The sequence below is a fragment of the Tubulanus polymorphus genome, chromosome 7 (assembly GCF_964204645.1).
Source record: "Tubulanus polymorphus chromosome 7, tnTubPoly1.2, whole genome shotgun sequence".
In the NCBI taxonomy this organism is placed as follows: Eukaryota; Metazoa; Nemertea; class Palaeonemertea; order Tubulaniformes; family Tubulanidae; genus Tubulanus; species Tubulanus polymorphus.
The window spans coordinates 7,220,193-7,245,880 of record NC_134031.1 but is presented as its reverse complement, the minus strand read 5'-3'; the positions used below and the strand labels follow the sequence as shown (position 1 = coordinate 7,245,880).

The following is a 25,688-nucleotide window of genomic DNA, read 5'->3' as shown; positions in this document are numbered from 1 at the left end:
GAGGTAAAACTATCTAGCAAATTGTTAATATATGTATTAAGAATAAGTTAGGGCCGAGTACACTTCCTTGGGGTACACCCAGGTAAATAGTTTGATAATAAGTCTGATGAGACCCTGTTGATAGTTACCCTCTATTTTTGGTTGTTAAAGAAGGAAATATACCAGAAGCATTCCAAGTTCTCAGAAGCCATAAAGTAAAACATGTCGATATCGAAGACTCAACGTTTTTTTCTGGTACATTCCTGCGGCCATCAACTCTCTATGTCTTCCTGGACAACTTTTGTATGGGCAGGCTAATTCCACACACCAGAGACGAGGCGGCATCCATTGGAATAAATGGTGTCCAAAATAAGGCTCCATGGTAGGCAACTTGGTGGCTGACGGCATTGACTTTCCATCATAAAAAGAGCATTTGCGATCCACTTTTGATTGTATTCTGGAAGCGCTTTCCTCCATCCAGCTGGTAAATTCATTGAGTTATCCATAGAAGTGAGCATCAGGATTACTTTCGATGCTGGTTCTCGCAAAGTTGTGTTTTAAGAGCCTAAAATCAAAAGGAGAGTAAGAATTACTAATATTGTGCTCCTTCACTACACATTATTGAGTATTTCATAACACCTATGAATTTATTTCACTTCATTATATCCCTCAACTAAGTGTAGGGGTGGTATACTGGAGTCAGGTCGTCCATTTGTGGACACAATCTAGTCCGGAGATCTACTCCTACTACTGGCTCTCTCCTTGTAGATTTACACATAAGCCTATGTTTGTCTGGAAGTAAGTTCCATCGTTGAAGGGTGATTATCGGCTTCATTGGATGATTGTGATGAATTGAATGAAACTGTAAATAAGTTAAATTTCTACATTACAAAAAATTCCTACCATGCATGATGGACTTATGCATAGCATAACTGATATTAGATATCAAGCCAGATCTTTAGAAGAAACAAATTAATTTGTTAAACTATAAGTAAGTATCAAGATCAAATTTCTGCATTGAAATGGCAACCTACCTAATAAATCATCTTCTATATCTGCATCCCCTGGCATAGAATTATTTCATCAAAGGTTTGCTCCAATACAATGCCTTCGTCAACTGTATTAGCGCCAGCTTCCCCAGGGGTGTCATCCAGATCCTCAGCAGCCTCCTCATTAAGCAATGATCTATAGACATTGGGGATCTTTCCAGTAAGATAATACAGGTACTTGATCCCGATCAGTTCTCCAGTGTACTTGAGGGGTGCTTGGTATGATGGCAACAATTCTTTGTGGAGAACTTTTGAGCTTAACTCATCGATGTGTTGACGGAGATAGCCACTGTATGAGTACACCTCACAATTTCCGGAAGTGGTATCAACAGCTCGGTCCTCCTTCCAGCGCAACAGTCCATCAACCAGGTAAGCCTGGTAGCTTGCATCATTAGCTATAGTTCCTGAAAATAAATCAAGCAAAAACTCAAATTTACAAATATGACCTAGCTAAATTTCATCACTGAAAAAAAAATTATCGTTCGTAGTACAGACTGATTATCAAACTATTTACCTGGGATAAATCGACTTAGGTGAAGATGAAAAGACTCCAGTGAAGTAGTACCTCGGGCACATTGATATGTAGGTAAAAGACTATTTCCTTTTTTGGATGTGCCAGTCTGCGTACAGTTCAACACTAGGTGGGTCTTGAATGCATGTAATGTATCATCTTTGCTTGTCCCAAATTCTCCGAGGGTATCTTTGCCAGTATCTCCGGACACTGATGAGATTGATTGACGGAGCCGGATAGTTTCTTCAGTACCGCGGGTAGTGCATTTACAGTGAAGAGCTTACTCCTGCTTCGTAATTCGCTGCATCAGCTGTTTATCACTAAGCCCAGAAACTCCCTGGCTAGCGAGAATTTTGGATTTTGCTTTTTTCAAATTTTGAAAGTCCAGCGGGTCCCATTTGAAAATACATCAACTAAGATTTCTCAAAAAGGTACTATATAGCCGATGTGCATCAGTCGTGCAACCGCTGGCAAATCTTCGCATAAAATGCCAAATATCGAGAAGTCCATGGCTCTTACGCTTTCACCATGACCATGTTCCTACAAGAATCTCGATCAATATACAGAACCTCTGGGACCACGACACCAGCATTTCATATCGCTGAACGATTCCTTTCAGCATCGTGATCCACGCATAATTTTCACCCGTTGTCAGACCGATCATTACTTGGCCATGTTCATTTCCAACATTCATGGCTCACAGCACTAGTCACACCGCCTATTTTCTTCGCAACTTTCCTTGTTCTCGCATCGAATCGATTTTCAGGATCGGACCGAATTGAGATGTGATCATTGCCTTCACTTCATCTTGTCTTAACCCTATGAACCCAGACGTTTAATATTACCTTTTACTATATACCCGGCTTCGGGGGCAAAAATAGGCTATATTCAAATAGCTGTAAAATTTTAACTAATGAAGATATCTACATGAAATAAAGTTTATTAGACAGTACAGGAAGTAGGCTTCTCAAAAAACATATCAAACACTCACCCTACTCCCAGTATCTTTGAAGTGAATGCCACTTTCGGAAGCAGTTTTCAGCTTCAGTGCCGATACAGAGAAGAACGTTACATAACATACACCTATATACAGTTTTGCGTCTCTTAGGTAGATTTACATCCCCATTCCTTTTTGCACGTTTATATCGTTCATCACAAACAACACAATGATTGTTAGAAGTAGCCTCTGCTCCCCTTTCAGGAAAATGTTGTCCAGCATTCAGTCTTTGTAGATCGTGTTCATGCTTGCGACGTTGACTGAGAACAGGTTCGTCCCTATTTGCAACATGATCACTCACAAGATCATGACGAGTTCATCAACAAAATCATGGAAGCAATAGGATGCTACTGGTGATGGATTGGTTTGGATTGGTCTTTCTTTTGAGTATGTATGCATTATAAATGGCCCACATCATAAATTTAACCATAAGTCTACGCGGCCATCTGTAATGACGTCTGGACTTAACCATCTTTGTATGTTGGTCATTGAGATCAACTCCTCCCGTGTGCATATTATATTTTTTTACTATACTAGGAGCAGGGACTTGAACCCTGCCTCCTTCTGCAGCTATGTATCTCCTTACTTCAGTGTCAGGAGATTTTAGATGAGCAGTAGAGAGGAAGTGGATTGGCTTTTTGTCCATCAACACAAGAGCGTTGAAACGGCGCTTATATTCACCACGTGCTAAGTCGTTCACTGTTTTGATACATACAGGAAATCTCTTCCTGTTTGTCATTGTAGTTCCAACAATACGAGTGTTCATATCGTCCAGAAGATGTTCGCTAAGGAAAACTACTGTACTACGGTTTACAAAGACGTCGAACTAAATTACTGGTTGCATCGAGAACTTCCACATCCTCAGGATCATTTTGTGCACCTGTATATACTTCTGCGTTTATAATATATCCACTGTCACTGTCACACAATAAAAAAGTTTTTATACCCCATTTTACGGGCTTGTCTTTGAGGTATTGTTTTATTGAGAGTCGACTTTTCGTTGGGATCATGCCCTCGTCTAAGGAAACATTTTCACCAGGCACATAAAAATTCGTGAACTTAGTCAACAAATGATCCAGCACTGGTCTAGTTTTATAGATTTTATCATCTTTGTTGAGGGTGGGCCTTCCTCATTTACACAGTGTAGAAAAGTCAATATTGCTAGGAATCGATCCCTGCTTATAACTTTTTTGAAGCCTGGGGTTGATAAAAAGAGTTTTAAGATGCTCTCTGTACGTCTTTTAGTTCAGGGACCATTTTGGTGCTTTTCTTTGTACTGATTCCAAAATTTTGATGTTTTTAATAGTTGAAGGGTTCCTAACAACTGAAGTGTACTCAACGTGAGGTCTAATAATGATTTGGATAGGTAATATGAAGATAGTGGTTATAATGAATGGTTTTTTTTATGAGTCCAGTCATAGATCTGGCTTTATTCACACAGTTTTGGATGTGACTGTCAAAGTTTAATTTTCTCATCTTACTGTTGTTTGATGTTTTTGCTGCCGAGATGTAAGGTTTTTCAATTGGAGTTGTTGAAAGGCATTAGCCAAGTCTCGGACCATTCAGTTGTTATGTTAATGTCTTCCTGGAAAATGTCATGATCGTAATGGTTTTTCATTCCCCTGTACAATCTTGAGTCATCAGCAAACATCAGCATATCGGAGGTAAAACTTTCTGGTAAATCATTGATATATGTATTAAGAATAAGGTAGGGCTGAGTACACTTCCTTGGGGTACACCACTGGTGACAGTTTCCCAGTCCGACGAGGCCCTGTTGATAGTAACCCTCTATTTTTGGTTATTAAGGAAGGAAACATACCAGAAGCATTCCAAGTTCTCAGAAGCAATTAAGTAAAACATGTCTATATCCAAGACTCGACGTATTTTCTGTTATATTCCTGCAGCCATCAACTCTCTATGTCTTCCTGGACAACTTTTGTATGGGCAGACTAATTTCACACGCCAGAGACGCCAAGGCATCCATCGGAATGAACAATGTCCAAAATAATGCTTCATGGTAGGCAACTTGGTGGCTGACGGCATTGGTTGCTGCGAGTACCACCACAGCTGCATGTCTTTACTCGGATCCATTGGCGACTTTTCTTCATGAAAAAGAGCATTTGCAATCCACTCTTGATTGTATTCTGGAAGCGCTTTCCTCCATCCAGCTGGTAAATTCTTCGAGTAATCCCTAGACGCAAGCTGCAGGATTACTTGTCATGCTGGTTCTCACTAAGTTGTGTTTTGTGAGCCTAAAATCAAAAGGAGAGTAAGAATTACTAATATTGTGCCCCTAAACGACACATTATTGAGTATTTCATAACACGTATGAATTTATTTCACTTCATTATACACCCCTCAATGAAGTGTAGGGGTGGTATACTGGGGTCAGGTTGTCCATTTGTGGACACAATCTTGTCCGGAGATCTACTCCTTAACTACTGGCTCTCTCCTTGTAGATTTATACATTTGTTTGACTGGATATGTAGTTGTGCGTGTACATTTTATTTTGTAATTGGATCCAAGATGGCCGACTGGCAGTCATATTTGTTTTCATGGATGCTTAATACATGGAATAGATGATGTCGGATAGACTTCTAAATGAAGCAGATTTGATAATGAAAATGTGTTGCAGATATGTAATTGGTGTAATGCTTAGCCCCTGTGCAAAGTTTCAAGGTCTCATGATTTTCTATGTGGCCACCAGGGGGAAGCCAATTCATGAAAAAGTGACGACTTAAGATCACCTTGTAAATGAAACATTTTTTGACATCTTATAAAACGTTACCATTATGAAACCTAAACAATGTTAAACATTCAGCGTCATTTTACAAACGACAACTGTAAATCGATGTGCAAAACGTCACAGGTCTATGTGTACACATACAAGCTACTTGGCAAAATATTATTGACAAAGATGTAGAATGGCTTCCTGTGATTATATAATGAGCACTATTTGAACGTCGAAATGATATATTGCATTGAATATCATGAGAAGACGTATTGTAATAGTAAGGGATGTATAACTATATCAGAATCGGCGGGCAGAAATAGAAATGATAATTAAATCGGATTATTCGGTCAAAATGGTGGATGTTTACACCCGTGAATTTCAGAAAAAGTTCTTTAACCAAAATACGGTTTTTGCCGAATCAGTAATACAGGCATATCATGTCACTATCTAAAAGGTTCTACAAGAGAAATCTCTTCAATGAATTAATATACAAATCTAGTCACAGCTTACCGATAGTCTCTTCAAAGTGAAGCAGCTCGAAGGAAGTCGTCACCAGAACATTCAGTGGTCGTGCATGTAATGGTACTAGATGACTTTCGTTTATTGATCTCCAGGGGCGGAATTTTTGGTTCATTCATTACGGGTGGAATCATTTTTGGTTCATTCTTCCTTGGTGGAATAATTTTCGGCTTGGGCCTATTCATCATTGGTGGAGTCATTTTCGCTGAATTTGTTTTCGGTATTGGCCTCATTGTGCTCGACACTTAAATCATTGAAATACATCCATGATAAGCAACATAATCTATACGATTTATTGTTAAAGGACTCTGAATTCATTGTACAGTCAACTCCCGATATACCGCCATCCCATTTAATGCCTCCCCGCCTACCACCAGGTCTTCACATTGTACATCTCTATACAAATACATATTAAAACACCCCCGATATACCGCCATACTCTCTATACTGCCAAAATCATTTTGCACTGATGTAGGCGGCATAAGGGGGGGGGGCACTGCTCGATGCAAACCTCTGTAATTGTTATCATATATAAAGCAGATCCATGTGTATTTTATGAGCGTCCTGGCTTATCCAAATTATTGCATGGAAGGTGTATTGAATCGAGTTCATTTGTCGGGTCTGTCCGGGTCCGGGTGTCTTATGAACGCGTTGCGTATTGCTCGGAGTCCGTCATCGTGGCCAATGTTGGTGTACAGTGAGCTAATGTCAAGAGTAACTAGGAGGGAGTCTGGGCTTAGAGTTTGCTGCTGAATGGTCTCGAGAAAGTGAGTCGTGTCTTTAAGGTACGAGTGGTGATTGGAGGCTAGAGGTTGTAAATAATGGTCGATCCAGGCGGCTACGTGATATGACTCACTGCTACAATCTGACACGATCGGTCGGCCCGGTGGGATTTCGTACGGGACAGTCCATTTTTATGGATTTTTATGGATTTTTGGCAGTAAGTAAAAAAGTCTCTTTCGGGGTACGGGTGGGTATTTAAGGAAGTCTGCGGTTTTACGGGTGACTACATTACGTCTTCTCATGTCGTCAACTGTGTTGTGAATTGTTTGTCTCGTTTCGCGATAAATAGGCGCGTCTAGTTTCCTGTAGTAAGTCGGGTTATTGAGCTGGGTTCGGGCCTCGAGGATATAGTCCTCACGGTCCATTATGACCGTTGCGGACCTTCGCGGAAGGGGGTGGGGGGGTTTAAGGCCTCCTGCGGGTTCATCATGACTGCCAAACTATGGATTTATTATGGTGCAAGATAACTTTGAATTGATTTGCAGTTTCAAATATATTACACGCAGTTGATTTAACCATCTCTCTTTTAGATGCTATTGGTATTTTAGATATATTTGACTTTGGTTATAAAATCTATTAGAGTTTGATAGGTTTTCCACTTGTAATTTTGCAATTTAATTTTTACGATTAAAAGTTGTGATCGAAATATATTCGTGAGATGTCTTTTCTTTGTCTGTGGTATATCATTAGAAAATCAATAGTTCCAACTTCGGCACATGTCTAATCAAAGGGGGGTGTGGGGTTAAAACCAATTAGACAGTTATTCTAATTGACGGAACTATAGAAATTTTGTGATGCTCCCTTACCCAAAGAAAGGGAGACAATAGGTTATATGGGGTTGTCATATTTTTTGTTGGAATTCGTTGTTTTTAATCTTCTGGCTTTCATATTTCAATCCAATTTTCCAATATACACCACGGGGCCTGACGCAAAAAGTTTTTACCCCAGTATTCTAAGAAGTGAAAAAAATTGAAAAACCAATTTTTTATTTAGTACCTAGGATACTCTGGGGTAAAAAAACGTTTTGCATCTGACCCCTGTGTTAATATTCAATTTATTAAGATAGATAGGCTGTCCTATTAAAAAGACTGTCGAGTCCGATGTATAATGTAATAAGTTAATCATTGGCTTGGTTAATTTCTGAGGGGCAGGCATAATATTTGGGCTAGGGTGTTTGCTAGCAAAGATATTTACTTATCTGCAACCACTTGTTAGTCAAAATCAAGTTTTTGACAGGCGTTCCCAGGACAGCATGAATTGACTATTCATATACAACTGTTGAAAATTAAGTTGACCTATGACTAGCTGACTGCCCACTGGCAATTCTTTTTATTCTTCTTGCTAACATGGGCACTATTCACATGTCCACATTATATAGCTCTAAGTGCTAAAAATGATACCTGGTACCCAGTTTCTCATTTCTGTTGTGCTTAAAAGTTGACAAGGCCGGTCACCTGCGTATCTACACTTTACAATATTGTTTAGAAAATCATCACGCTAACCATAACCAGTAACCTGTCCATAGTCATAGCTAACCACAGTCAGTAGTAACCTGTCTGTGGTTTAGTTTCACAATCGCATATTTTCACAAACCCACAGTTTGTATAGTTGCCAGAATAAATCCATGCGATTATAAAAGCTTACCACCAATAATTGGGTAACTAACTAACCATAACATATCCGGCAGCTATAGAAATGAACTGCTTACAAATTGAGTACTAGGTTTCTTTTCCGATTTAACCGAATGTATAACATAACCACAATTAACCAATTGTTTTTCTGTAAGGCCTACATTATCATCGCAACAAGGCTCGTCATCTCCTTGCAGATAAATATCATCAATATAATCTACAGAAATATACCCCAATTCTCGGAGAGGAGTAAAAACAGGTTTCAGAAGCTTGGTGAAAATTCTTGGAGCCGATGAAATTCCATTCGGAAGACAGGTATACTGAAAAAGTTGACCCTTCCAAATAAATCGAAGATATTTCCGATCACTACAAGCAGAATAATAGGCATCTTTCAAATCTAGAGAGGCCATGAAACAACCAGGAGTCATAAGACTAAGAACTGATTTCAAAGAGTTCATTTTAAAATGATAATACTTGACATGCTTGTTTAAACAAGTCAAATTCAAAATAAGTCTGAATGATCCATCTTTTTTCGGAACGACGAAAAGCCAGTTCAATAATTCCACGACTCAAAAAATCTGATAATAGTGAGTCAATAGCAGAAGTTTCAACTTCATTAAATCTAATAGAACGCGGTGGAAAAATTTGATCAGGAGGCACCGAATTCCATTCAATGTTATAACCCAAAACCAAATTCAAAATTGATTTGTCAGAAGTTAAAGTCTCCCAGAAAGAGAAAAAATGTTTAATTCGGCCAGCAACAGAAGATAATTGGGAACTTACTATTTCCTCTGATGTTGACCTCTTTTCCAAAAATCCTGTTTTGGGAAATTAGAACAAGCAGGCCTTCTATATGGCTGGAATCTCCTGTTCCCATAACCTCTAGATCGATAGTTCCCACGACCTCGATCTACCATCTTCGTAACCATACGACTTGACCTTTCTATGTCTCGTAACTTGTCATCAAGTTGATCCCCGAAAAGTTCTTTCCCAATCGGATTTGAGGGGAGCCAGATTGGCTTATAAACGTCGTTGAACCCACGCTTCAATAGTTCCCGACGTCTCAAATTCATCTCATAATTGCTTTGCGCAAAAAGACTCAAAGAGTGATACAACGTCATACCTAACGTCTTTTTGTCCAAAGGGTCCGGACCCGATAAAAGATCCATAGCTTGTGTGACTGCAGTTATACCTCTAAGGTTATAATTCTGAATTTTTTGACATTTTAAATCAAAAGCAGCCGAATCTTTATTTAACTTCGACCAAATTGGCTGATTCACTTTAGTTACGGCCAAACTAGGAATATTCTCAGGACAAGCATACTGCCTAACGGATTTCTCTAATTTTTCAAATAAATCCTTTTTAATATCTGAATTTTCACCACTAAACCCCGTCATCAGTTTATCAACAGCTTGCGCTAACTGTTGATTTTTAATTGGGGGTCTGACATTTTTTAGACCCCCATCTCTGACCTAATACAGGTCATAAAATCATTGTCCTCATGTAACTGGACGTTATTATTATTACGGTCTAAACCCTGGTTAAAAATAGCCGCAAATTGGTCAGACGCATTAAGCTCATCACCAAAATCACATTGATCCTGCTGACCAAGATCGAACCGATCATTATCACTTTGCAAATATTGAGACTCTAAAGCCTCAAGTCTTTTCTTCATCTCTAAAAACTCTGTCATGACAGGATCGACATGACTTTCAGATAAAGTCTCTGGTTGAGCTGAACCTGAGCTCTTTGACCTAACAATTCGACGAGAAATTTTTGGAATTGCTTTCGGTCTAACGGCTTTGTCCTTATCTTTTTTATCAACACTATGGCCTACGGCTACAGACTGAGAGTTCTTCTTAATCGAAGACCCATAACAATCGGACAGAAGGAGAAAAGACTGACTCCGTCCTTCATCAATAGCCTGTTGAACTGACATTTCGTCAGCCACAAGACCAGCCGAACAAACTGACTCATCCTCATTGGCGACCGTAATTTCAGACCCAATGTCCAGTAAATCTAATTTATTATAAGCCGCCATGGCATAAACATTCAAATTCAAAATACCTTACAACAGTAGGTAAAGAAAAAGTAAATAAATATAAACATATAAAATGTTTCACCTTACAACAGTAGATGACCACCGATAACGAACGAAAAAAAAAAATTTTGATGAGAGCACTCTCAAAATACGTCCGTCACCCACAAGGAAGTTGGACCTCAGTGACTCCGGAAGTGATCTCTTCTCATGGAATCCCGAGCATTATGACGTAATGCTGGAGAATTGGGTAACTAACTAACCATAACATATCCGGCAGCTATAGAAATGAACTGCTTACAAATTGTATTGCAGTTCACAATAGTGACCCGCCTCATGGGAGAACTAAGGAACCGGTATCATTTTATTTTAGCCTAATCTTTTTTGAAATTTTGAATTGCTCCCATCAGTATTATCTCTATAGGCCTATGTTTTTAGTTAAGACCGATGCACAAAAATATTCGGCCAATCTGATCGTCGATATGCAAGTCTGGTGTAGGTACATTGCCTCAAAAAACATATCCAGTTTTATTCTATATTGGCTGTTCTGCACTTTCTAATTTTGCTATACGGTTGTTTAGTTTGTTTTCCTGACTCATAGTGTTTATACATTTATCTGGTGAGATTGAACATTATGCTGTGCAGCTTGATTTTTCATGCTGAATCATGCTGTTTTTTCTTGTACATTATTTTCATATAGTCGATCAACAAGCCGTCTTTGTGTTGTGGATCATTATCCAGGCCTGCTCGTAATGGGGTATCTATTGGCAATGCTCCAAATAGTGTTCTACAAAAAAAGCCTGATTACTGACAGTAACAGTTAATTTCTATCATGGCAATTAATCCAATCTTAACCTGAAATTAACTGCTACAATAATTTCAGTGTTTACTTTTTTATTGAGGGTAAAACGATATAGTCCTAGGCCTCATGAAGAAAAAACTTTCAAATACATGTAGTTGTACTGTAGTCTAAACGCTTGTAGTGAGTAAGTACTTAAGGGGTCCCTACGACTACTTGATTCATTAAAAACTAAATGGAAACCGAAGGTGCTTGAAGGAGCTCGAAATCAGGTACTTTAGACAATCAGATACTTTAAAAGTTGCACATTACGACTAAACCAGTACAGTTGGAACCAGGATCTTATTGTTACCCTAATCGGCAGCTTCTGAATTAGAAACCGAGCAGTAGAGTGTAGTGTCAAGGATAAAAATTTGCTTATGAAACCACTCAATTAAAGGTTTGTATCGAGATATGCTTCGTCGATTTAGGAAGGGTCAACAGTAATAAGAATATGAAAGTGGTGTAGATGTTTCCTCGAAATTTGAAATTTTCTCCTCGAAAACTTATATCTTATATAGGAATATATAACTTACAATAACTAATACTTATATAGGAATGACTGGTCTGTCATCTTATATCAAGTGGTCGTTGTAGGGAATCCTGTACATCAGACTGAGACCGAACATAAAATTGGTGTCCAAAGAAAAGTGACTGTCTACGATTCAATAAATAATTATGAAGAAAAACTAAGATAATAGCGAGATTTTCTATGGGTCATTTGAAAACAGTCCGAAAATGGCTCAAAGAATTCAGTCATACGGTCATTACAAATGCTCTCTTTGTTTCTCTTCATAACTGGGTTTTTTATTCTGAATTAAACCTCGTATAAACGGCATATGCAACTTATCGGTAGTTCTCAATTTATGGATGTCATTTCAGATGTAACTTAACAAAAACGATCCAGACTGTAGGAGGACAGACAGCAGGAGGACAGGCAGTTGGAGGGTACTGGTCGGTGAGAGATGGAGAATCCAGAGGGCAAGAAACCTGGAGGGTTAACTTTAACGGAGAAGTGTGCGAAAGAAAGAGAGAAACTTTGTCACAAACTCGCGAATGGTTTGAGAAATGATTTGAAAAGGTATGTCTTATTCTTCTTCCCATGACCGGGTAGACCATTGCACCAAGCACGGATGGCTGCCATACGAGATTGGAAATAGGATGCTTCTGAGTTGCTGAGAGCCGCTTTTGGATTGCAAGGTTCAATCATAGCAGTCCTTGAAAGTTTAGAAATGGGAATGAGTCAATTCAAGGCCGTAAGTTTCATGGAATGGGCTGTAAAATCCTTTAATCATTGTCATAGTCCTTAAATGGCATCAGTCATTAGTTATCATCTGCAAATCAAAGTTCACTATCACAGCTCTAAAAATCAACTAATTGCCTGGAAAATGTAGATTTGAGGATTCCTGGCTTAAGCATGACGATTATAAGTCATGGAGTCAAAAAAGTCAACCTTGAAAGTCATGAAATGAGATTGGTGACATGGACAGCACGAGACAACCCTGAGATTGTTCCAGGTTATAATCCTTCATGCCTCTGTATTATAGCAGTTAGAGCGCTTAGTTTCACTCAAAGGTTTACTTAATAAACATTGAACCATTCGATAGTGTTTTATGCAGTGCAACAACTCGAGAGATTGCCGACTTTGACACTCGGTAGGACTCCACCCTAGATGCATAGCTAACATTTGCCAATATCGGAGAGACGAGGCACTAGGCCTGACTTGAGATATTTTTCTCTACCGAGTGTCCACACCGAAACTATTGATATCCCTAAAAGAAATCTGCCATTAAAAGGCTTGAACTTCACCTGTAATTCAATTTATCGTAAATCGATTTCAGCGTTTATAAAATCCTTCTTGTGAAACTGGGCCCTGAGCTGACCAAGGCATAAGGTTATCATAGTCTACAGGTATAGTATTGTGAAAAGCTACAGTATTGTGAAAATGAAGCTTAATTTATGTTGATAGGTTGTTGGACGAGAGTTTATTTTCCGATTTGACTATCTTATGTGAAGATGGCGAGATCAAAGCACACCAGCAAATCTTACAAGTGAGGTAAATAATCCATGTTCAGTATTGAGTTTACGCAGTTTATTTGTGCGTAGTTTGTCTCAGTCCTTCTTAATCTTAATGTGTTATTTCAATTCTAGATTGCCCGAGTTGGCGCTATTGAATGAGGATGATACCATAAAACTTGAAGAAACCAAAGTCTCTGAAGCCAGAGAAATTTTGAGGTTGGTTTATTAATATAATCAGGGCCGTACCTAGCATTTGAATTTTAGGGGGGGGCAAGGAAATAACAATAATATTCGCTAAAAGGGCACTTTTCCAAAATTTCTGGGGGAGCAAATGCCCCACGTTGCTCCCCTGCTAAATACTGTTTGGTCTATTGTATTGACAACCAAGCGTGTCGAAATGTGGTAAAAAGTCATTTGACAGGCATTTGACATCTGAGATTCTTTAATTTGATTCAGTCAGGACCAATGGATGGTAGTGGTTAGGGCATTTGACTCCAAGTAAAGGAAGGTTGTAGCGTCAAACTGCGCATTACTGTAGTCCCCTGGGACATGCTACTTATCCTCAGAAAGCCTCTTTCCACCCAGTAGCAAATGGGAATTTGATCTCATGAATTACTCATGAGCACTGAGTAGTTAAGTTGCATGGATGATATTTCTCCATATAGGGATTGACCTTACTAATTATTTGATTGATTGATTTGGTGCCCCTTATAAACCTACCGCACCTGCCGGGAGCGAAACCAGAGGATTTGATCCTGAAATCAGTGATCGAAGTACAGATATAGTTGTATGATCAGCGGTCGAATTTACAGAATTTGAGTTATTAGGGATATAGGCTAGGGGTAGTGATACCATCGAAAGGAAGCATATATGTAAGGCAATCTGAGCAGTCCTATTGAATTTTGCACTTTATAAGCCTCATCAGTATTATTGCCAAAATTGCATTTCAGACAAATTTACACATGCGATGACGTAAGCCTTGCACGCGAGTTGTTAGACCCATACCTCAACAACATCGAAGTCATTCCGCCTGAAACCAAAGAACTACTGCTTCGCACTCCGCGACCATCGGTTATTGTCGACACACAAAGCATAAAACAGCTCGAATCGAAACTACCTCTCGCGCTGGACGATAGCGATAATTCGAATGACGTTAAAGTGATCGATTTGACATTACGAAATGATTCCGATATATTTTCGGATAACTCGATCGACGACGGTACAAATGTCTGTATAAACCAAATCGACGACGCTACCGGGGAAAACGACGACCGAACGGACAGCTCACCGCGTAGTCCCGACCATGGACAGCCGGCGTCGAAACTCGGTGCTGATCTGTTGCAGATGTTTCTTCATAAATCGAACGCAGATATCGACGTTCGCATCGGCGAACAAGTTTACAAAGCCCATCGGTGAGTTAGAAATCGGCTAGAAATACAAGTATACCGAACAAACAATATCCAGGGTCAAGATATGAGGTTCTAGTTAGTCACATACCCATATTGATATTGGCATATTGATAGGGAATTCTGGCTGCACGCTTTTGACCCCTTTCCAAAATATCTGACTTTGAAAATTTGAAGACCACCATTTTCACCCCTGATATTGGTGTAACCTGTTAGTATTAGTACCAACAATTTATTACCAACAATACCAGATACATTTTCCCATTACAGTGGAAGCTCGTTACAGCGAACTTCACGGAACCAGAAAATATATTTTATCCAGTATGAAATTGATTAGAATTTCTTATTCAGGACGAAAATCTATATTTGTTATATCCGATAAATTGTGTATCTAAGCTCGTTAAAATACGGTTCCACTGTATTGTCAAAACTTTATTCTATCCAATAAAGTTACCAGTATATTCAAGATGCGACACAACTCTCGACTAATCTATGTAATGTAAACCTCTATTAAATTAATTAGTTGTTGGGCGATTAGTAATTATGAACTGGTTCATATTGAACTCAATCGATTAATAATTTTTTGACTGTCCGGACATACGTACGTAAGCAATCTTCATTATAGAGAGGTAAAATGTCTTATTTGGAACCTGAACAAACATTCACTACTCACCGTAGAGAGGGTTCACTCAATTGGAAGTGAACTAGAAACTTTTGGTTCCTAGGGAGAAAAAACGTGTTTATGTATATAGACCCTTTCACTAAAATAGGTTTTACTGTATTTTCACATATATTTTTTAGATTTATTTTGTCAGCTAGATGTAGTTTTTTTGAGGCAATGCTCAGCGGAACATGGAAGGAAAGCATACAGAAAGAGATCTCCTTAGAAGGGTGAGCAACTTCCATAAGTTCCAACATTAAAACCTTCAGCTATGATTTTCACTTGAATGGAAAAATTCTTACAGCATAAATTTTTCGATGCTGAAAAGCAATTACAAAAATAGTTCATGAATATTCGGGCGTTTCAATTATAGTTGTCAATTTTGACATTTATTTTATATCTAATGAGTTTTCATGTATTTTAATCATGAATTCTAATGGTAATTAAGAAGGCCATTCATCCACGATTGTCAATATATTAATATACTTCCCACCAAAACATGGCCAAGCGAGATTTGAATGTCGGGCTGAATTAATTTGAATAGAATGATGCCATTGGGTACTAATCTTCTCGAGGGCATTACATTATCTGTGGTAGTGAAGAGGTCAAGTTAGTCTTGTTATCTTTTTACAGAGTTAGTCAGGCCGGTGCCTATCTTGCGCTGGAGTTTCTGTACGGCGCTATTATTGACACCGAAGGGTCATGCAGTCTGCCTGAAATTATACAAGTTGCCGACATGTACGGAATAGAAGGGCTTAAAGATTTAGCCGGATATATATTACTCAAGAAAAAATGCCATTTCTTTCATAAGGTTCGTAGTTGTCCAGAGCTAATTGTTATAGAATAATAATCGGAGAAGGATTGTAATTTTACTGGATGCCATGATTCTGGTTTCTCAATTGTCGCCCTTGAATCAACATTTTAGATAGTGTTTGACGTGCAAATTGCTCTTGTTCATATTGCGTGGATTTTCAGTAGAAAGATTTTGAAAAGGGCTTGTTATATTCCAATGCATTTGCCTCCGTGACAAGTGGGGTCTGCTGTACATGAATCCAGTTCCCATAATCCACATCATTGAAAATTCAAATATTATCATCATAAATGGGGTATTGGCAATGCTACTGTGGCAAGCGAGGATTCTGCCAGGTTCACTAGTGGCGCTTTTCACGCTTCAATTTCCTTGACAAAGTGAATCTTATATCTATTCATTGACTTGTTTGATAATTTTTGGCCCTAAATATCCAGTTCAAATTTCATTGAAAATGAACTGATTTTCACTATGAATCCCCCAGCGCCATCTATTGAGTGCTGGTACCCCATACTGTCATGATGATCGAGATTTTTGTGGTCCCGTTATTTACGCCGTGTTTGATGTGGATTTCTTCATTGTTTTGCAGCCTTGTAACGAGTGTATAGCCGGAGTAATCGAAGCTATGAGTCTGGCGTCGTTTTACAGTTTAACCGACGTGTTGGATCGAGCTTTAGTTTGGGTTACGAAACATTTCACGAAGGTTTGGCCGACGAAACAATTCGCCGCGATGCCTCCCGATTTACTGAAGAGCTGCTGTCAGAAACTCGTCGAAGATCTGGTGAGTATCACGAAGACACGAATAAACCATTAGCATGGTCCCTACAACTCCTTCATTCCTTAGAAACCCCTTCTAAACGGACAATGCTCTTGAAGGATTTTTTGCTTTTTATCCATCAAATGAAAAAACTTCTTTTTTTTATTATTCCAGTATTTGCCACATAAAATCTTGAGAAGGCCTGTGCCAAAAAATAAATAACAAGTGAAATTCATGTTGAATTGAATTGAAATGATGGGAAAGACAAAGAAAACTTACTTTTTTCAAATCATTAGAAATTGAAAATTAAGACGGAAATATGAAGAAAAATTTTGTTGAATATTCATGATAAAAACTGGACAGACAGAGTAACGTTTTCCGTATGATTTTTTTGGCAGATTCCCGGATGGCACATGCGTACTCAAAAAACGGCCTCGATAGAAATGTTTTGAAATTGACAATTTGATGTTATTAATATTTCAGACTGTTGATACGGTGTTATCCGTACTTTGCGGTTGTGACAGAGTGAAATCGATTCTACCGTTAGTTAAATGGGCCGATACTGTAGTTGATCTATTGACTGTCATCACTACAAAATGTATCGCCTTCATACAGCAGAATTTCTCCGCCGTTCTCCAGTCGCAGACGTTTCTAAAAGAATATTTAGTATGTTGGTCACTGCTTTTACTTCAGAAAAACGTCACCTAATACAGAGGACACGGCCAACTTGGGACTTGTGACTACCAGTAACTTGGAAAAATATTAATTTCTTTCTGACTTAATCAGTCCCAGTCTGTCAGAGTTAGGCAAGGTTTACTCTACCTGGTACAAAAAAAAATTTCCTAGATCTGAGATATATGTTTTTTATTGAGCAATCTGGATTTAAGATCGTTAATGTAAAGAGCTAACTGTTGATAATATTTTTGTTTGATTTACCAGGATAGATTGAAATCGAGATTCCGCATGACCCAGTTTAACAGTTCTTGGTTAAGTTCGACTCTTATTCCAATGTTAGAACTCGGGAGTAAAAAATCAGACATGAACTGTGGAACACATTTAAAAAAAACTGTTCGAAATGTTTGAGATATCTTGTTGTTGTTTTCCAAAAGACTGTACCGAAATGCATGTTCGGGAAATCTTTAAATGAAATCAGTACATTTTTAGCCCACTTGGGACTTTAGTCCCAGCGGGCTATTGCGTTCACTTTTCGTCCGTCGTCCGTCCGTAGACAGAATCCAGTTATTTTGGGAGGTTTTGAAGACGCTTCAAGGTAATGTCTTGATATTTGGTTTATACATGTATCTACCCTAGACACATCTTCAGCCCAAAAACTGGCCCTATCAGAATCAAGATGGCCGACTGGCAGCCATTGTTGTTCGCCAAAATCAGCACTTTTTACACATTTTTTAAGTTTACGAGGGAAATTTTGAATGCGATATGATCAATTACCTTGATCTTTCGAATATATTTGAATCTACCAAGGGCCCATCAGCATAAGAAAAATTGGGTCCATCTGACTCAAGATGGCCGTCCTATGACCTTTTTAGTGCCCAAAAATGTCAATTTTGGCCAGAATTCTAGGTCCTGTAGCTTCCTACTGGTTTGCCATTTCTCATTGCAATTTGTGATGGGTATTCTTTGTAAAGGGATGTTTTATACCTGAGATAGGTATTTTTGATCCGCCAATTATGACGCAATTGGCGGCCATCTTGGTGTCATTAGTTCTCATTCGTAGGTGGGAAAAAGTTTTTCGACATTATATTGTTAAGCATATTTTGTTACAACAATGAATTAGAAAGTTGTAGCGTATAACGTGTTCTATGATTGGGGTGAGTTTCAAGTTCATTGTTTTTTGTATATGGCCACCAGGGGGCGTTGAATAATACAATATCTTAGTATTTCTATATTATATTTGTACCAATACATATTTTGTTACCACAATCAATTGCAAAGTTGTAGCTCATGACATCATCTATGATTGTGGTGAGTTTTAAGGAAATTAGTTATTCTGTATGGTCACCAGGGGGCGTTGAATAGTAGAATAACCTGGTATTTCCTTATTATATTGGTACCTAGGCATATTTTGTTACCATGATCAATTGCAAAGTTGTAGTTCATGACATGTTCTATGAATATGGTGAGTTACAAGGTTATTGGGGGTTTTAATATGGTCACCAGGGGGCGTTGAATAGTAGATTAACTTAGTATTTCCATATTAAATTAGTAACGAGGCATTTTTTGTTATCACAATCAATTACAAAATCGTAGCTGCTGACATGTTTTATGATTGTATTGAGTTTCAAGGTCATTGGTTTTTGTATATGGTCACCAGAGGGCGTTGAATATTGAAATTGTTAGATTGTTGAGCATTTGAAACCACTTCCCAAGTGGGCATGGTGTCCCTGGACTCCTAGTTTATTCAGTTTTTTATCCGACGTAATATCCACTGTAAAAAAGCATATCTCGTATTTCCTTGAAGTTTCTTTCATCGTCATCTTGATTTGCAGGAAGCTTCGGAGAATTTGGATTTATTGGAATTTTGGATGAACAAAGTGATTCATTCGCAGCCGGTATCAGTGGCTTGTCAGTCTTACATGTCGGCGCGAAAGTTGAAATCGTTTGCTCATAGTGGAATCTGTGATTGGAGCTTGGTAAGTATGAGGGATTGAAAAGTGTTCTATGGCTAAACTGTCAAGTCTTTGGACTACTTTTCTTGTGATGTTGTAGTAATTATTTTCTGTTTTTGATGTATCACCAATAATCCCAAACCCATCGGAATGATCGTAAACCTAACCATTGACGTAAGACCAGGGAATGATATTGTTTCTCGGGCTTCCGTGAAACCCTTATTCTTGTACTGTTTGCCTATATGTGTGGCTGTCTTTCAGCTATACTTAGCTTCATTAGGAGTCGGTTGATGAAACTTGGGTGTTATGTTAATAAGGAGGTCTAGTGATGCAGTGCAAAGAGTGGACCAAGTGCGCCACCTAGCAGCAGAACTAGGCACTAAAAACTAACCGACATGACCTTGAAGATGACCTCATAACTGAGGAACCGGGTTGAAATTCAAAAATTTGTCTTGAAAATATTTAGCTATTGACCCTAGATACAACATATCCATAATGCAATGGGAACTAACGCATGATGATTTCGGAGTTCGCGTTTGAGCCTCAGCCCGAGAACCGTTGTCACCATATTTTCCTAAGTAATTGAATTGAATCGGTCATTCACTTTGTGTTGTATTTCAGGACTCGAGAAAACTAACGAAACGCATCGAAGAACTTTGTCAATTGTTCATCACCCACAATTTATCGCAGTTACTGCTGTTACCGGAGTGGGACCAGATTCCTAAAAAGTTGCAAGATAAAATCAAAGATGGTAAGTACTAGTAGTGTTGTATGAGGCTAAATAGAAACCAAATAGGAACCTCGTTACAACGAACTCGGATACAACGATTCATCAGATATAAAAAGTTTCGAATTTTGTCCGGAGTAAGACAATTTGATTAATTTCATACTGGATATAACAAACTATCGGTTATAACGAACATATTTCCTGGTCCCGGGAATTTCACTCTAATGAGGGTCCACTGTGTAAATCCACGAGTACCTGTAAAAATTGATTATTTCAGTCTTTGTTTCTTTCTGAAAAAAATTCACATTACAATATGAGATTACTGCTGTACAAGAGATATTATGGAAAATTTTTTTTTTTCAAATTTTATAGAGGCATCCTTCGTCCAGATTGAGGAGAATAAACAGTTAAGACCAGCACCAAAATTATCAAGTCAGAACCGGGTAAATTCAGTAAAAGTTTAGAAATTTATATTACTTTTATTAGTGTATTTTAAATGAGCTACGATTTCTGATAAATCTAACCTATGCAGCCGTGTGGTCCATTAGTTCATCAATATGAATGATGTTCGGTATTTCAGAGTGCTCCGTTGAAGAGAGCTGTCAGCACAATTGAAAAAAGGATGTCTGTGAAACCTAAACTTTCGACGCAAAAAAGTTTGAATTTGAACTCATCGGTAAGTTATCGATATTTCATGGTGTCATATGTTGAGAGTTGTGCAATGACATGGTTCCCAGAGCTAAGGCTCTTTGACTGTGCAACTGAGCATATATTCATACAAATCATTCATTAGAGCATTATCCATTCTCCAACCCCTATGAAGCTGAATTTTGAAAAAGGGCCTTGTTAAAATTTATACGAGCTTTTTTGCAAAAATCTGAACGCAAAAATATCTGTTTTAAAAAGCCAATCAGAAAGCAAAGACTCCTCTGTGATTGGCTTAGCCGCAGATATCAGCAGGTGTTCACGTGTGAACCCGCGGTATCGTCTACCGTTTTACTTCCGGGTTTTATTTTAAGATCTAAAATTGTATTTCAATATCGATTTCTGTGAAATGAAATCTTTGATTTGCTCTGTCCAGTGGCGTTGGAAGTGCAGCGACTGCAGCTGCGTAAGCCGCGGCAATAATTTACTGAATGACGTTTTTTTTTTGTCTTTCTATACCACGTTTTTGAAGAAATTAAGTAAATTAACCGCAGCAATATTTAGAACCTGTCCAAAATCGGCATTTGGCCGCAGCAATCAAAAATTGCTTCCAACCCAATAGAATAAGTCCGTCCCAATTAGTTATAATGTGCTTCCACTGTAAAGTGAATTACATTAGGCTCAGCATGGAGCCAATTGCCTCAGATTAATCTCTGCCTTGGACAAAATGCTTGAAATTTTCCTAATCCATGTGATGACCCATTGTTGCTTTGACTGTGCCTAGAAGAAAATACATTTCATTCCCACCAAATCTGAGGCATGCTGGGATATGCGCAAACCATCTTCATCCGGGGTGCTCGGAAGTCTGTCTACCATCTCGGGTAGAGAAAACTGCATATGGGCGACAAACTTAACAGAACATAGAAGTTTTTGCGACCTGAATTAGTGAGGCTCATTATCCTAAAATGAAGGCCTTCGGGAATCTCCCCTATGCTACTAACTAAGATTGTGGTACCATCTTAATTATGTCATCCCAGTAGGGCCTATGGCTTGTATTCCGATTAGAATGTTCATGTGGCCTACACAATTGAAATTGCTTTTGCTGGTATTTTGTAGGGTAACGTGCGTCCGGCGAAACCTTCTCGATTGTCATTGAGTAGTTCTACAGCTGTGCCTACTACTACTGCTACGAGCAGTAAAAGACGATCTTTGAATCAAACGTACAGCGCACCGGCTACACCGCGATACATGTTGTCACGTCAACCACGGTTGGCCCCAGCAGCTGCGGCAGTGGCAAGCGAAAACTCGAGCGCAGCAAGCTCGAATGCGAATCGGTCGAGCGAAAGACGTGGCACGTTTAAAAAAGATAAACCCGATGAATTGTTGCGTAAACTAGGAGTGAAGCCGGTAGTCGTAACCGGTAGTCCGCGACCTCGGATGCCGTTGAAAGCTAAAACTCCGGTGAGTCTAGTGACGAAAACTCCTCAGCGGAAAATGCCCGACGCGACAACTAGTAAATCTACGGAAGACGTGTCGTCAGCCGCGGCGTCGTCGTCTTCGAAACCGAAATTGAAGAGCAAACTTGCTCAGTATCAGGGCCTGAAATCGTCGCAACGTCTGACATCTTCTACTCCACATTTAGCCGCTACAAAACCGTCGAGACTGCCTCAACCACAAACGAAAGCGAAACGTGGCGCGGAGGACCGCGATAAATTGGAAAACGCGCAAAGTTCGTCGCAAAACGCGAGCAACGATAAAGAGAACGTGTTTAGTCGGTTGAGTTCGCCGTCGCCGCGACGACGTCGATCGTTATCAACCGGGTTGGCCACGACACCGACGGCGACGTCCTCGCCTCGTAAACCGATTCAGCGATCAGGCAGCGTCGCGACGTTGACGGCGTTGCGTAAACAAACGGACGACGACCAGTGTTCAATCTGCCATAAATTAGTACGATCGACCAGTGTGCACTCGTTCTTATTGCCGTCTGGTCCAACTCACCAAGTCTCGTTGGATACGAGCAAACCGATGCAAATAGTTTTCTCGCAGCCTTTCTAAATATGGTCATCTGTACTCGATTTTGTTCTCGAATTCTTTGACGCGGATTGCGTAAAATGTGTAATTTCATCTCGGAATGGTAGAATAGCCACAATTAAACCTGGAGAGAGAACGATATAATAAAAACCCACAATTTACGGATTAAAAGTATTAAAGAATTCATTGAATCAAAAATTTATTGACCCTATGCCTGCCGTTCCCAAGATATTCGGGAGTATAATTTGACCTCGAACTGCCGCTACGGAAATAGTTCGGGAGCTGAATAAAACTCACTAGGAAGTATCTCTACTTGGCGGATATTGATAGAATTTTATCTGTAGTAAAAACACAAAAGTAACTTCAAGTGATTTTAATGGACAAATTTTACAAGTTACACTAAAAAAATGACTTAAAAAATAGCGGCGGTGAAAGGTTTAAAAGAAACGACGTGACAATGGTCTCTTAGATGAGATCGAAACGTTGTGGCTTTTAAATATATTTTTGATTCAATAAATTCTCGGTTTCTGATACTTTTAATCTGTAAATAGTGGGTTTTTATAATGTTCATCCCAGAATGTTGCTAAAGCTGGATGAAATATTTTCCGAATATTTCTACGATACTTTAATGAAAAACTGTCTTTTACTTTGATACGGACTTCTCTTTGACGCGTGAAAGCATTTTCAGGTGCTGAATCGTGCGAAAGTTCGAAGAGGTTTCAGTAATTCAATGAGGATGATATCCGAAAAGATATATCTGAAAAGATTCATGTATGATGACATAACTAGCGTGGCTAGTTAGTAATATGACTTGATTAAAATGTTCTGGTAATCAATATTTACTAAAGGTAACCGTTTTCTATTCTAATCTATGAAGGTTTGTCCTCTGAACCTACCCTGGCAGCTTTTTTTACCGAACTTTAAAATGCCTCTCTATTCTATACTAGTCTATGCGTAAAATATTTTAACAATTTCTTATTTGCGATTTTGAAATTTGACTCTACAGAGAAATATCGGGGATCATTCATTAATTACGTACGCATAAGATTTGACTTTTTCAACAGTACGCAATTGCACTTACCCCTCCCCGTACCCTAATGCGTACGTAATAAGTGAATGATCCCTTAATTCAAATCAACAAACTTTGACTTTGAAAGAGTTAAATCTCGAAACTGCCGAAACGGGTATAATCTTACAGTAACACCGCGCTAACAGTATTTTGTATATTATGGAGATTATTCGCTAGTAAATTCGAAAAACGAAACATCAGTGCACTCGGATGGCATTGCTGAAAAAGTTTTATGGAAAATGTGATAGTAATGATATACTCGAAATGATGTAAGAGCTACGAACAAATTCATGCAGCTTCCGAACTGCGGCCTTGGTCCACCCAATTGGACATTCGATAGTTAATTTTCCCTGTGGCTCAAAAGTTTGATTTAGTTGATGTAGTGACAATTAAAAGTTCATTGTTACTATACGGTATTTATCCGTCGGTTATCATTTACCAACTTTTGAGCAACTGGCCCCAGATGAATACCATAGTTACAATGCACTAAGCCAGTTATCGACTTGTTAACTTAAAACTGCCCTTTAACGATTGACCCAGGTATTTCCTATATTCAGTTCCTGCCCTCCGACGTATTCAGTTTGAAATTCATTACCGGTGCACTCCATCTCCATAGACTATAGAAAAACAAGAACACTGTTTATCACAAAAAGCAGTCGCATCCTGACTTAGCATATGATCGATGTCCAAGGGTGTGTGACCCATGGATTGATACCTGCACCATAATGATATACAGTAGACTCCGCCTATATAGGCGCATTGGAAGCAATTTTTGATTGCCGTGGCCAATTGCCGATTTTTGAAAGGTTCTGATGTTGCTGCAGCGAATTTACTTCAATTTCGTAAAAAACGTGATATTCAATGAAAAAAAAAACGTTATTCAGTAAAAGTCGCTACAGTTCCAACGCCACCGCTATATCAGTAGCGTTAAATGTTACCCGTATAGACAAATACCGGTATAGATTTTCAGATTATTTCACATTGACACGGTAGGGATAGAAACCCGCTGATTTGAGCGGATTACCGTAGCGGCCGGTACCCCCATAGACTGAGTCTACTGTACGTTGATTTTTGTGGGATATCTGCTGAAGTTACTCGAATCGTTGTCGAAACGGCTCAATTCTCATATACTCGTAACCCAATGAGTGATATGTAAAAATGCATTATTTGAAAAAATATTTATTCGCTGTTGAATTTCATAAATTTTTCTAAATGATTAGATGAATAGTTCATACAGGAATAAGTTAAATATTACGAATTCTACAATTGTATCGTTTCTATTGTTCTACTGTTCAATTATGTGCTGATCAACTGCTAATCGACCTTGTCCTTTGATATTTGAATTTATCATGTGTTGGATGGTTATTTATAATTTTTGTATATTATCAAGTTTGCTCTCCACTTTTTCTGATGAATTTACACTTACAAAAATGTATTCGCTTGTATTGAAGAAATATGTTGTTCAATTTCGATTGTTATATTATCGATTTGGAAGATATAAAATCAAAGTCCACTCTATCGTTTATGTATCAATAAAATTATTTGGAATGAATGACTGAATACGATTTTGTGATTGAGTTTGTAATAAGCTGAGATGATTCTGATTTTTGGAACCTCTGGGGTCATGGCTTAGATTTAAGACCGGTTTCCAGCAGGGGCGGATCCAGGGCCCTATCAGGAGGGGGTTCCAAGGGCACTCACTATTATTCCACTATTATTCCACTACTAATCCATGGATTTAGGGGCAACTCCAAGGGGCACGGTATTGCAGAACCCTTGGAACCCCCCTGGATCCGCCACTGTCCGAGCTATTTAGATACTGAAGCCGATCTAACAACTTAAAGACTACTTTTAAGAGG

At 38.8% G+C, this 25,688-nt stretch overlaps 1 protein-coding gene across 4 annotated transcripts in view; it reads left to right on the top strand.

Moving 5' to 3' along the window:
• Positions 1-25,368, top strand: part of LOC141908180 (uncharacterized) — a 39,046-nt gene extending 13,678 nt beyond the window's left edge. For 2 of the 4 annotated variants that reach the window (XM_074798074.1, XM_074798076.1), the window contains 13 exons: positions 11,962-12,160; positions 13,049-13,135; positions 13,231-13,314; positions 14,049-14,510; positions 15,306-15,395; positions 15,799-15,976; positions 16,563-16,754; positions 17,214-17,396; positions 19,238-19,381; positions 19,979-20,108; positions 20,457-20,527; positions 20,665-20,760; positions 21,846-25,368. In XM_074798074.1, coding sequence (XP_074654175.1) covers positions 12,045-12,160; positions 13,049-13,135; positions 13,231-13,314; positions 14,049-14,510; positions 15,306-15,395; positions 15,799-15,976; positions 16,563-16,754; positions 17,214-17,396; positions 19,238-19,381; positions 19,979-20,108; positions 20,457-20,527; positions 20,665-20,760; positions 21,846-22,784 — 2,772 coding nt within the window. In that variant the 5' untranslated portion in view covers positions 11,962-12,044 and the 3' untranslated portion in view covers positions 22,785-25,368. Of the gene's footprint in view, positions 1-7,846; positions 8,519-10,946; positions 11,730-11,961; positions 12,161-13,048; positions 13,136-13,230; positions 13,315-14,048; positions 14,511-15,305; positions 15,396-15,798; positions 15,977-16,562; positions 16,755-17,213; positions 17,397-19,237; positions 19,382-19,978; positions 20,109-20,456; positions 20,528-20,664; positions 20,761-21,845 lie in introns of those variants that run through there. The other 2 variants (XM_074798077.1, XM_074798075.1) reach the window with 2 other exon arrangements.
• Positions 25,369-25,688: the final 320 nt, after the last annotated feature.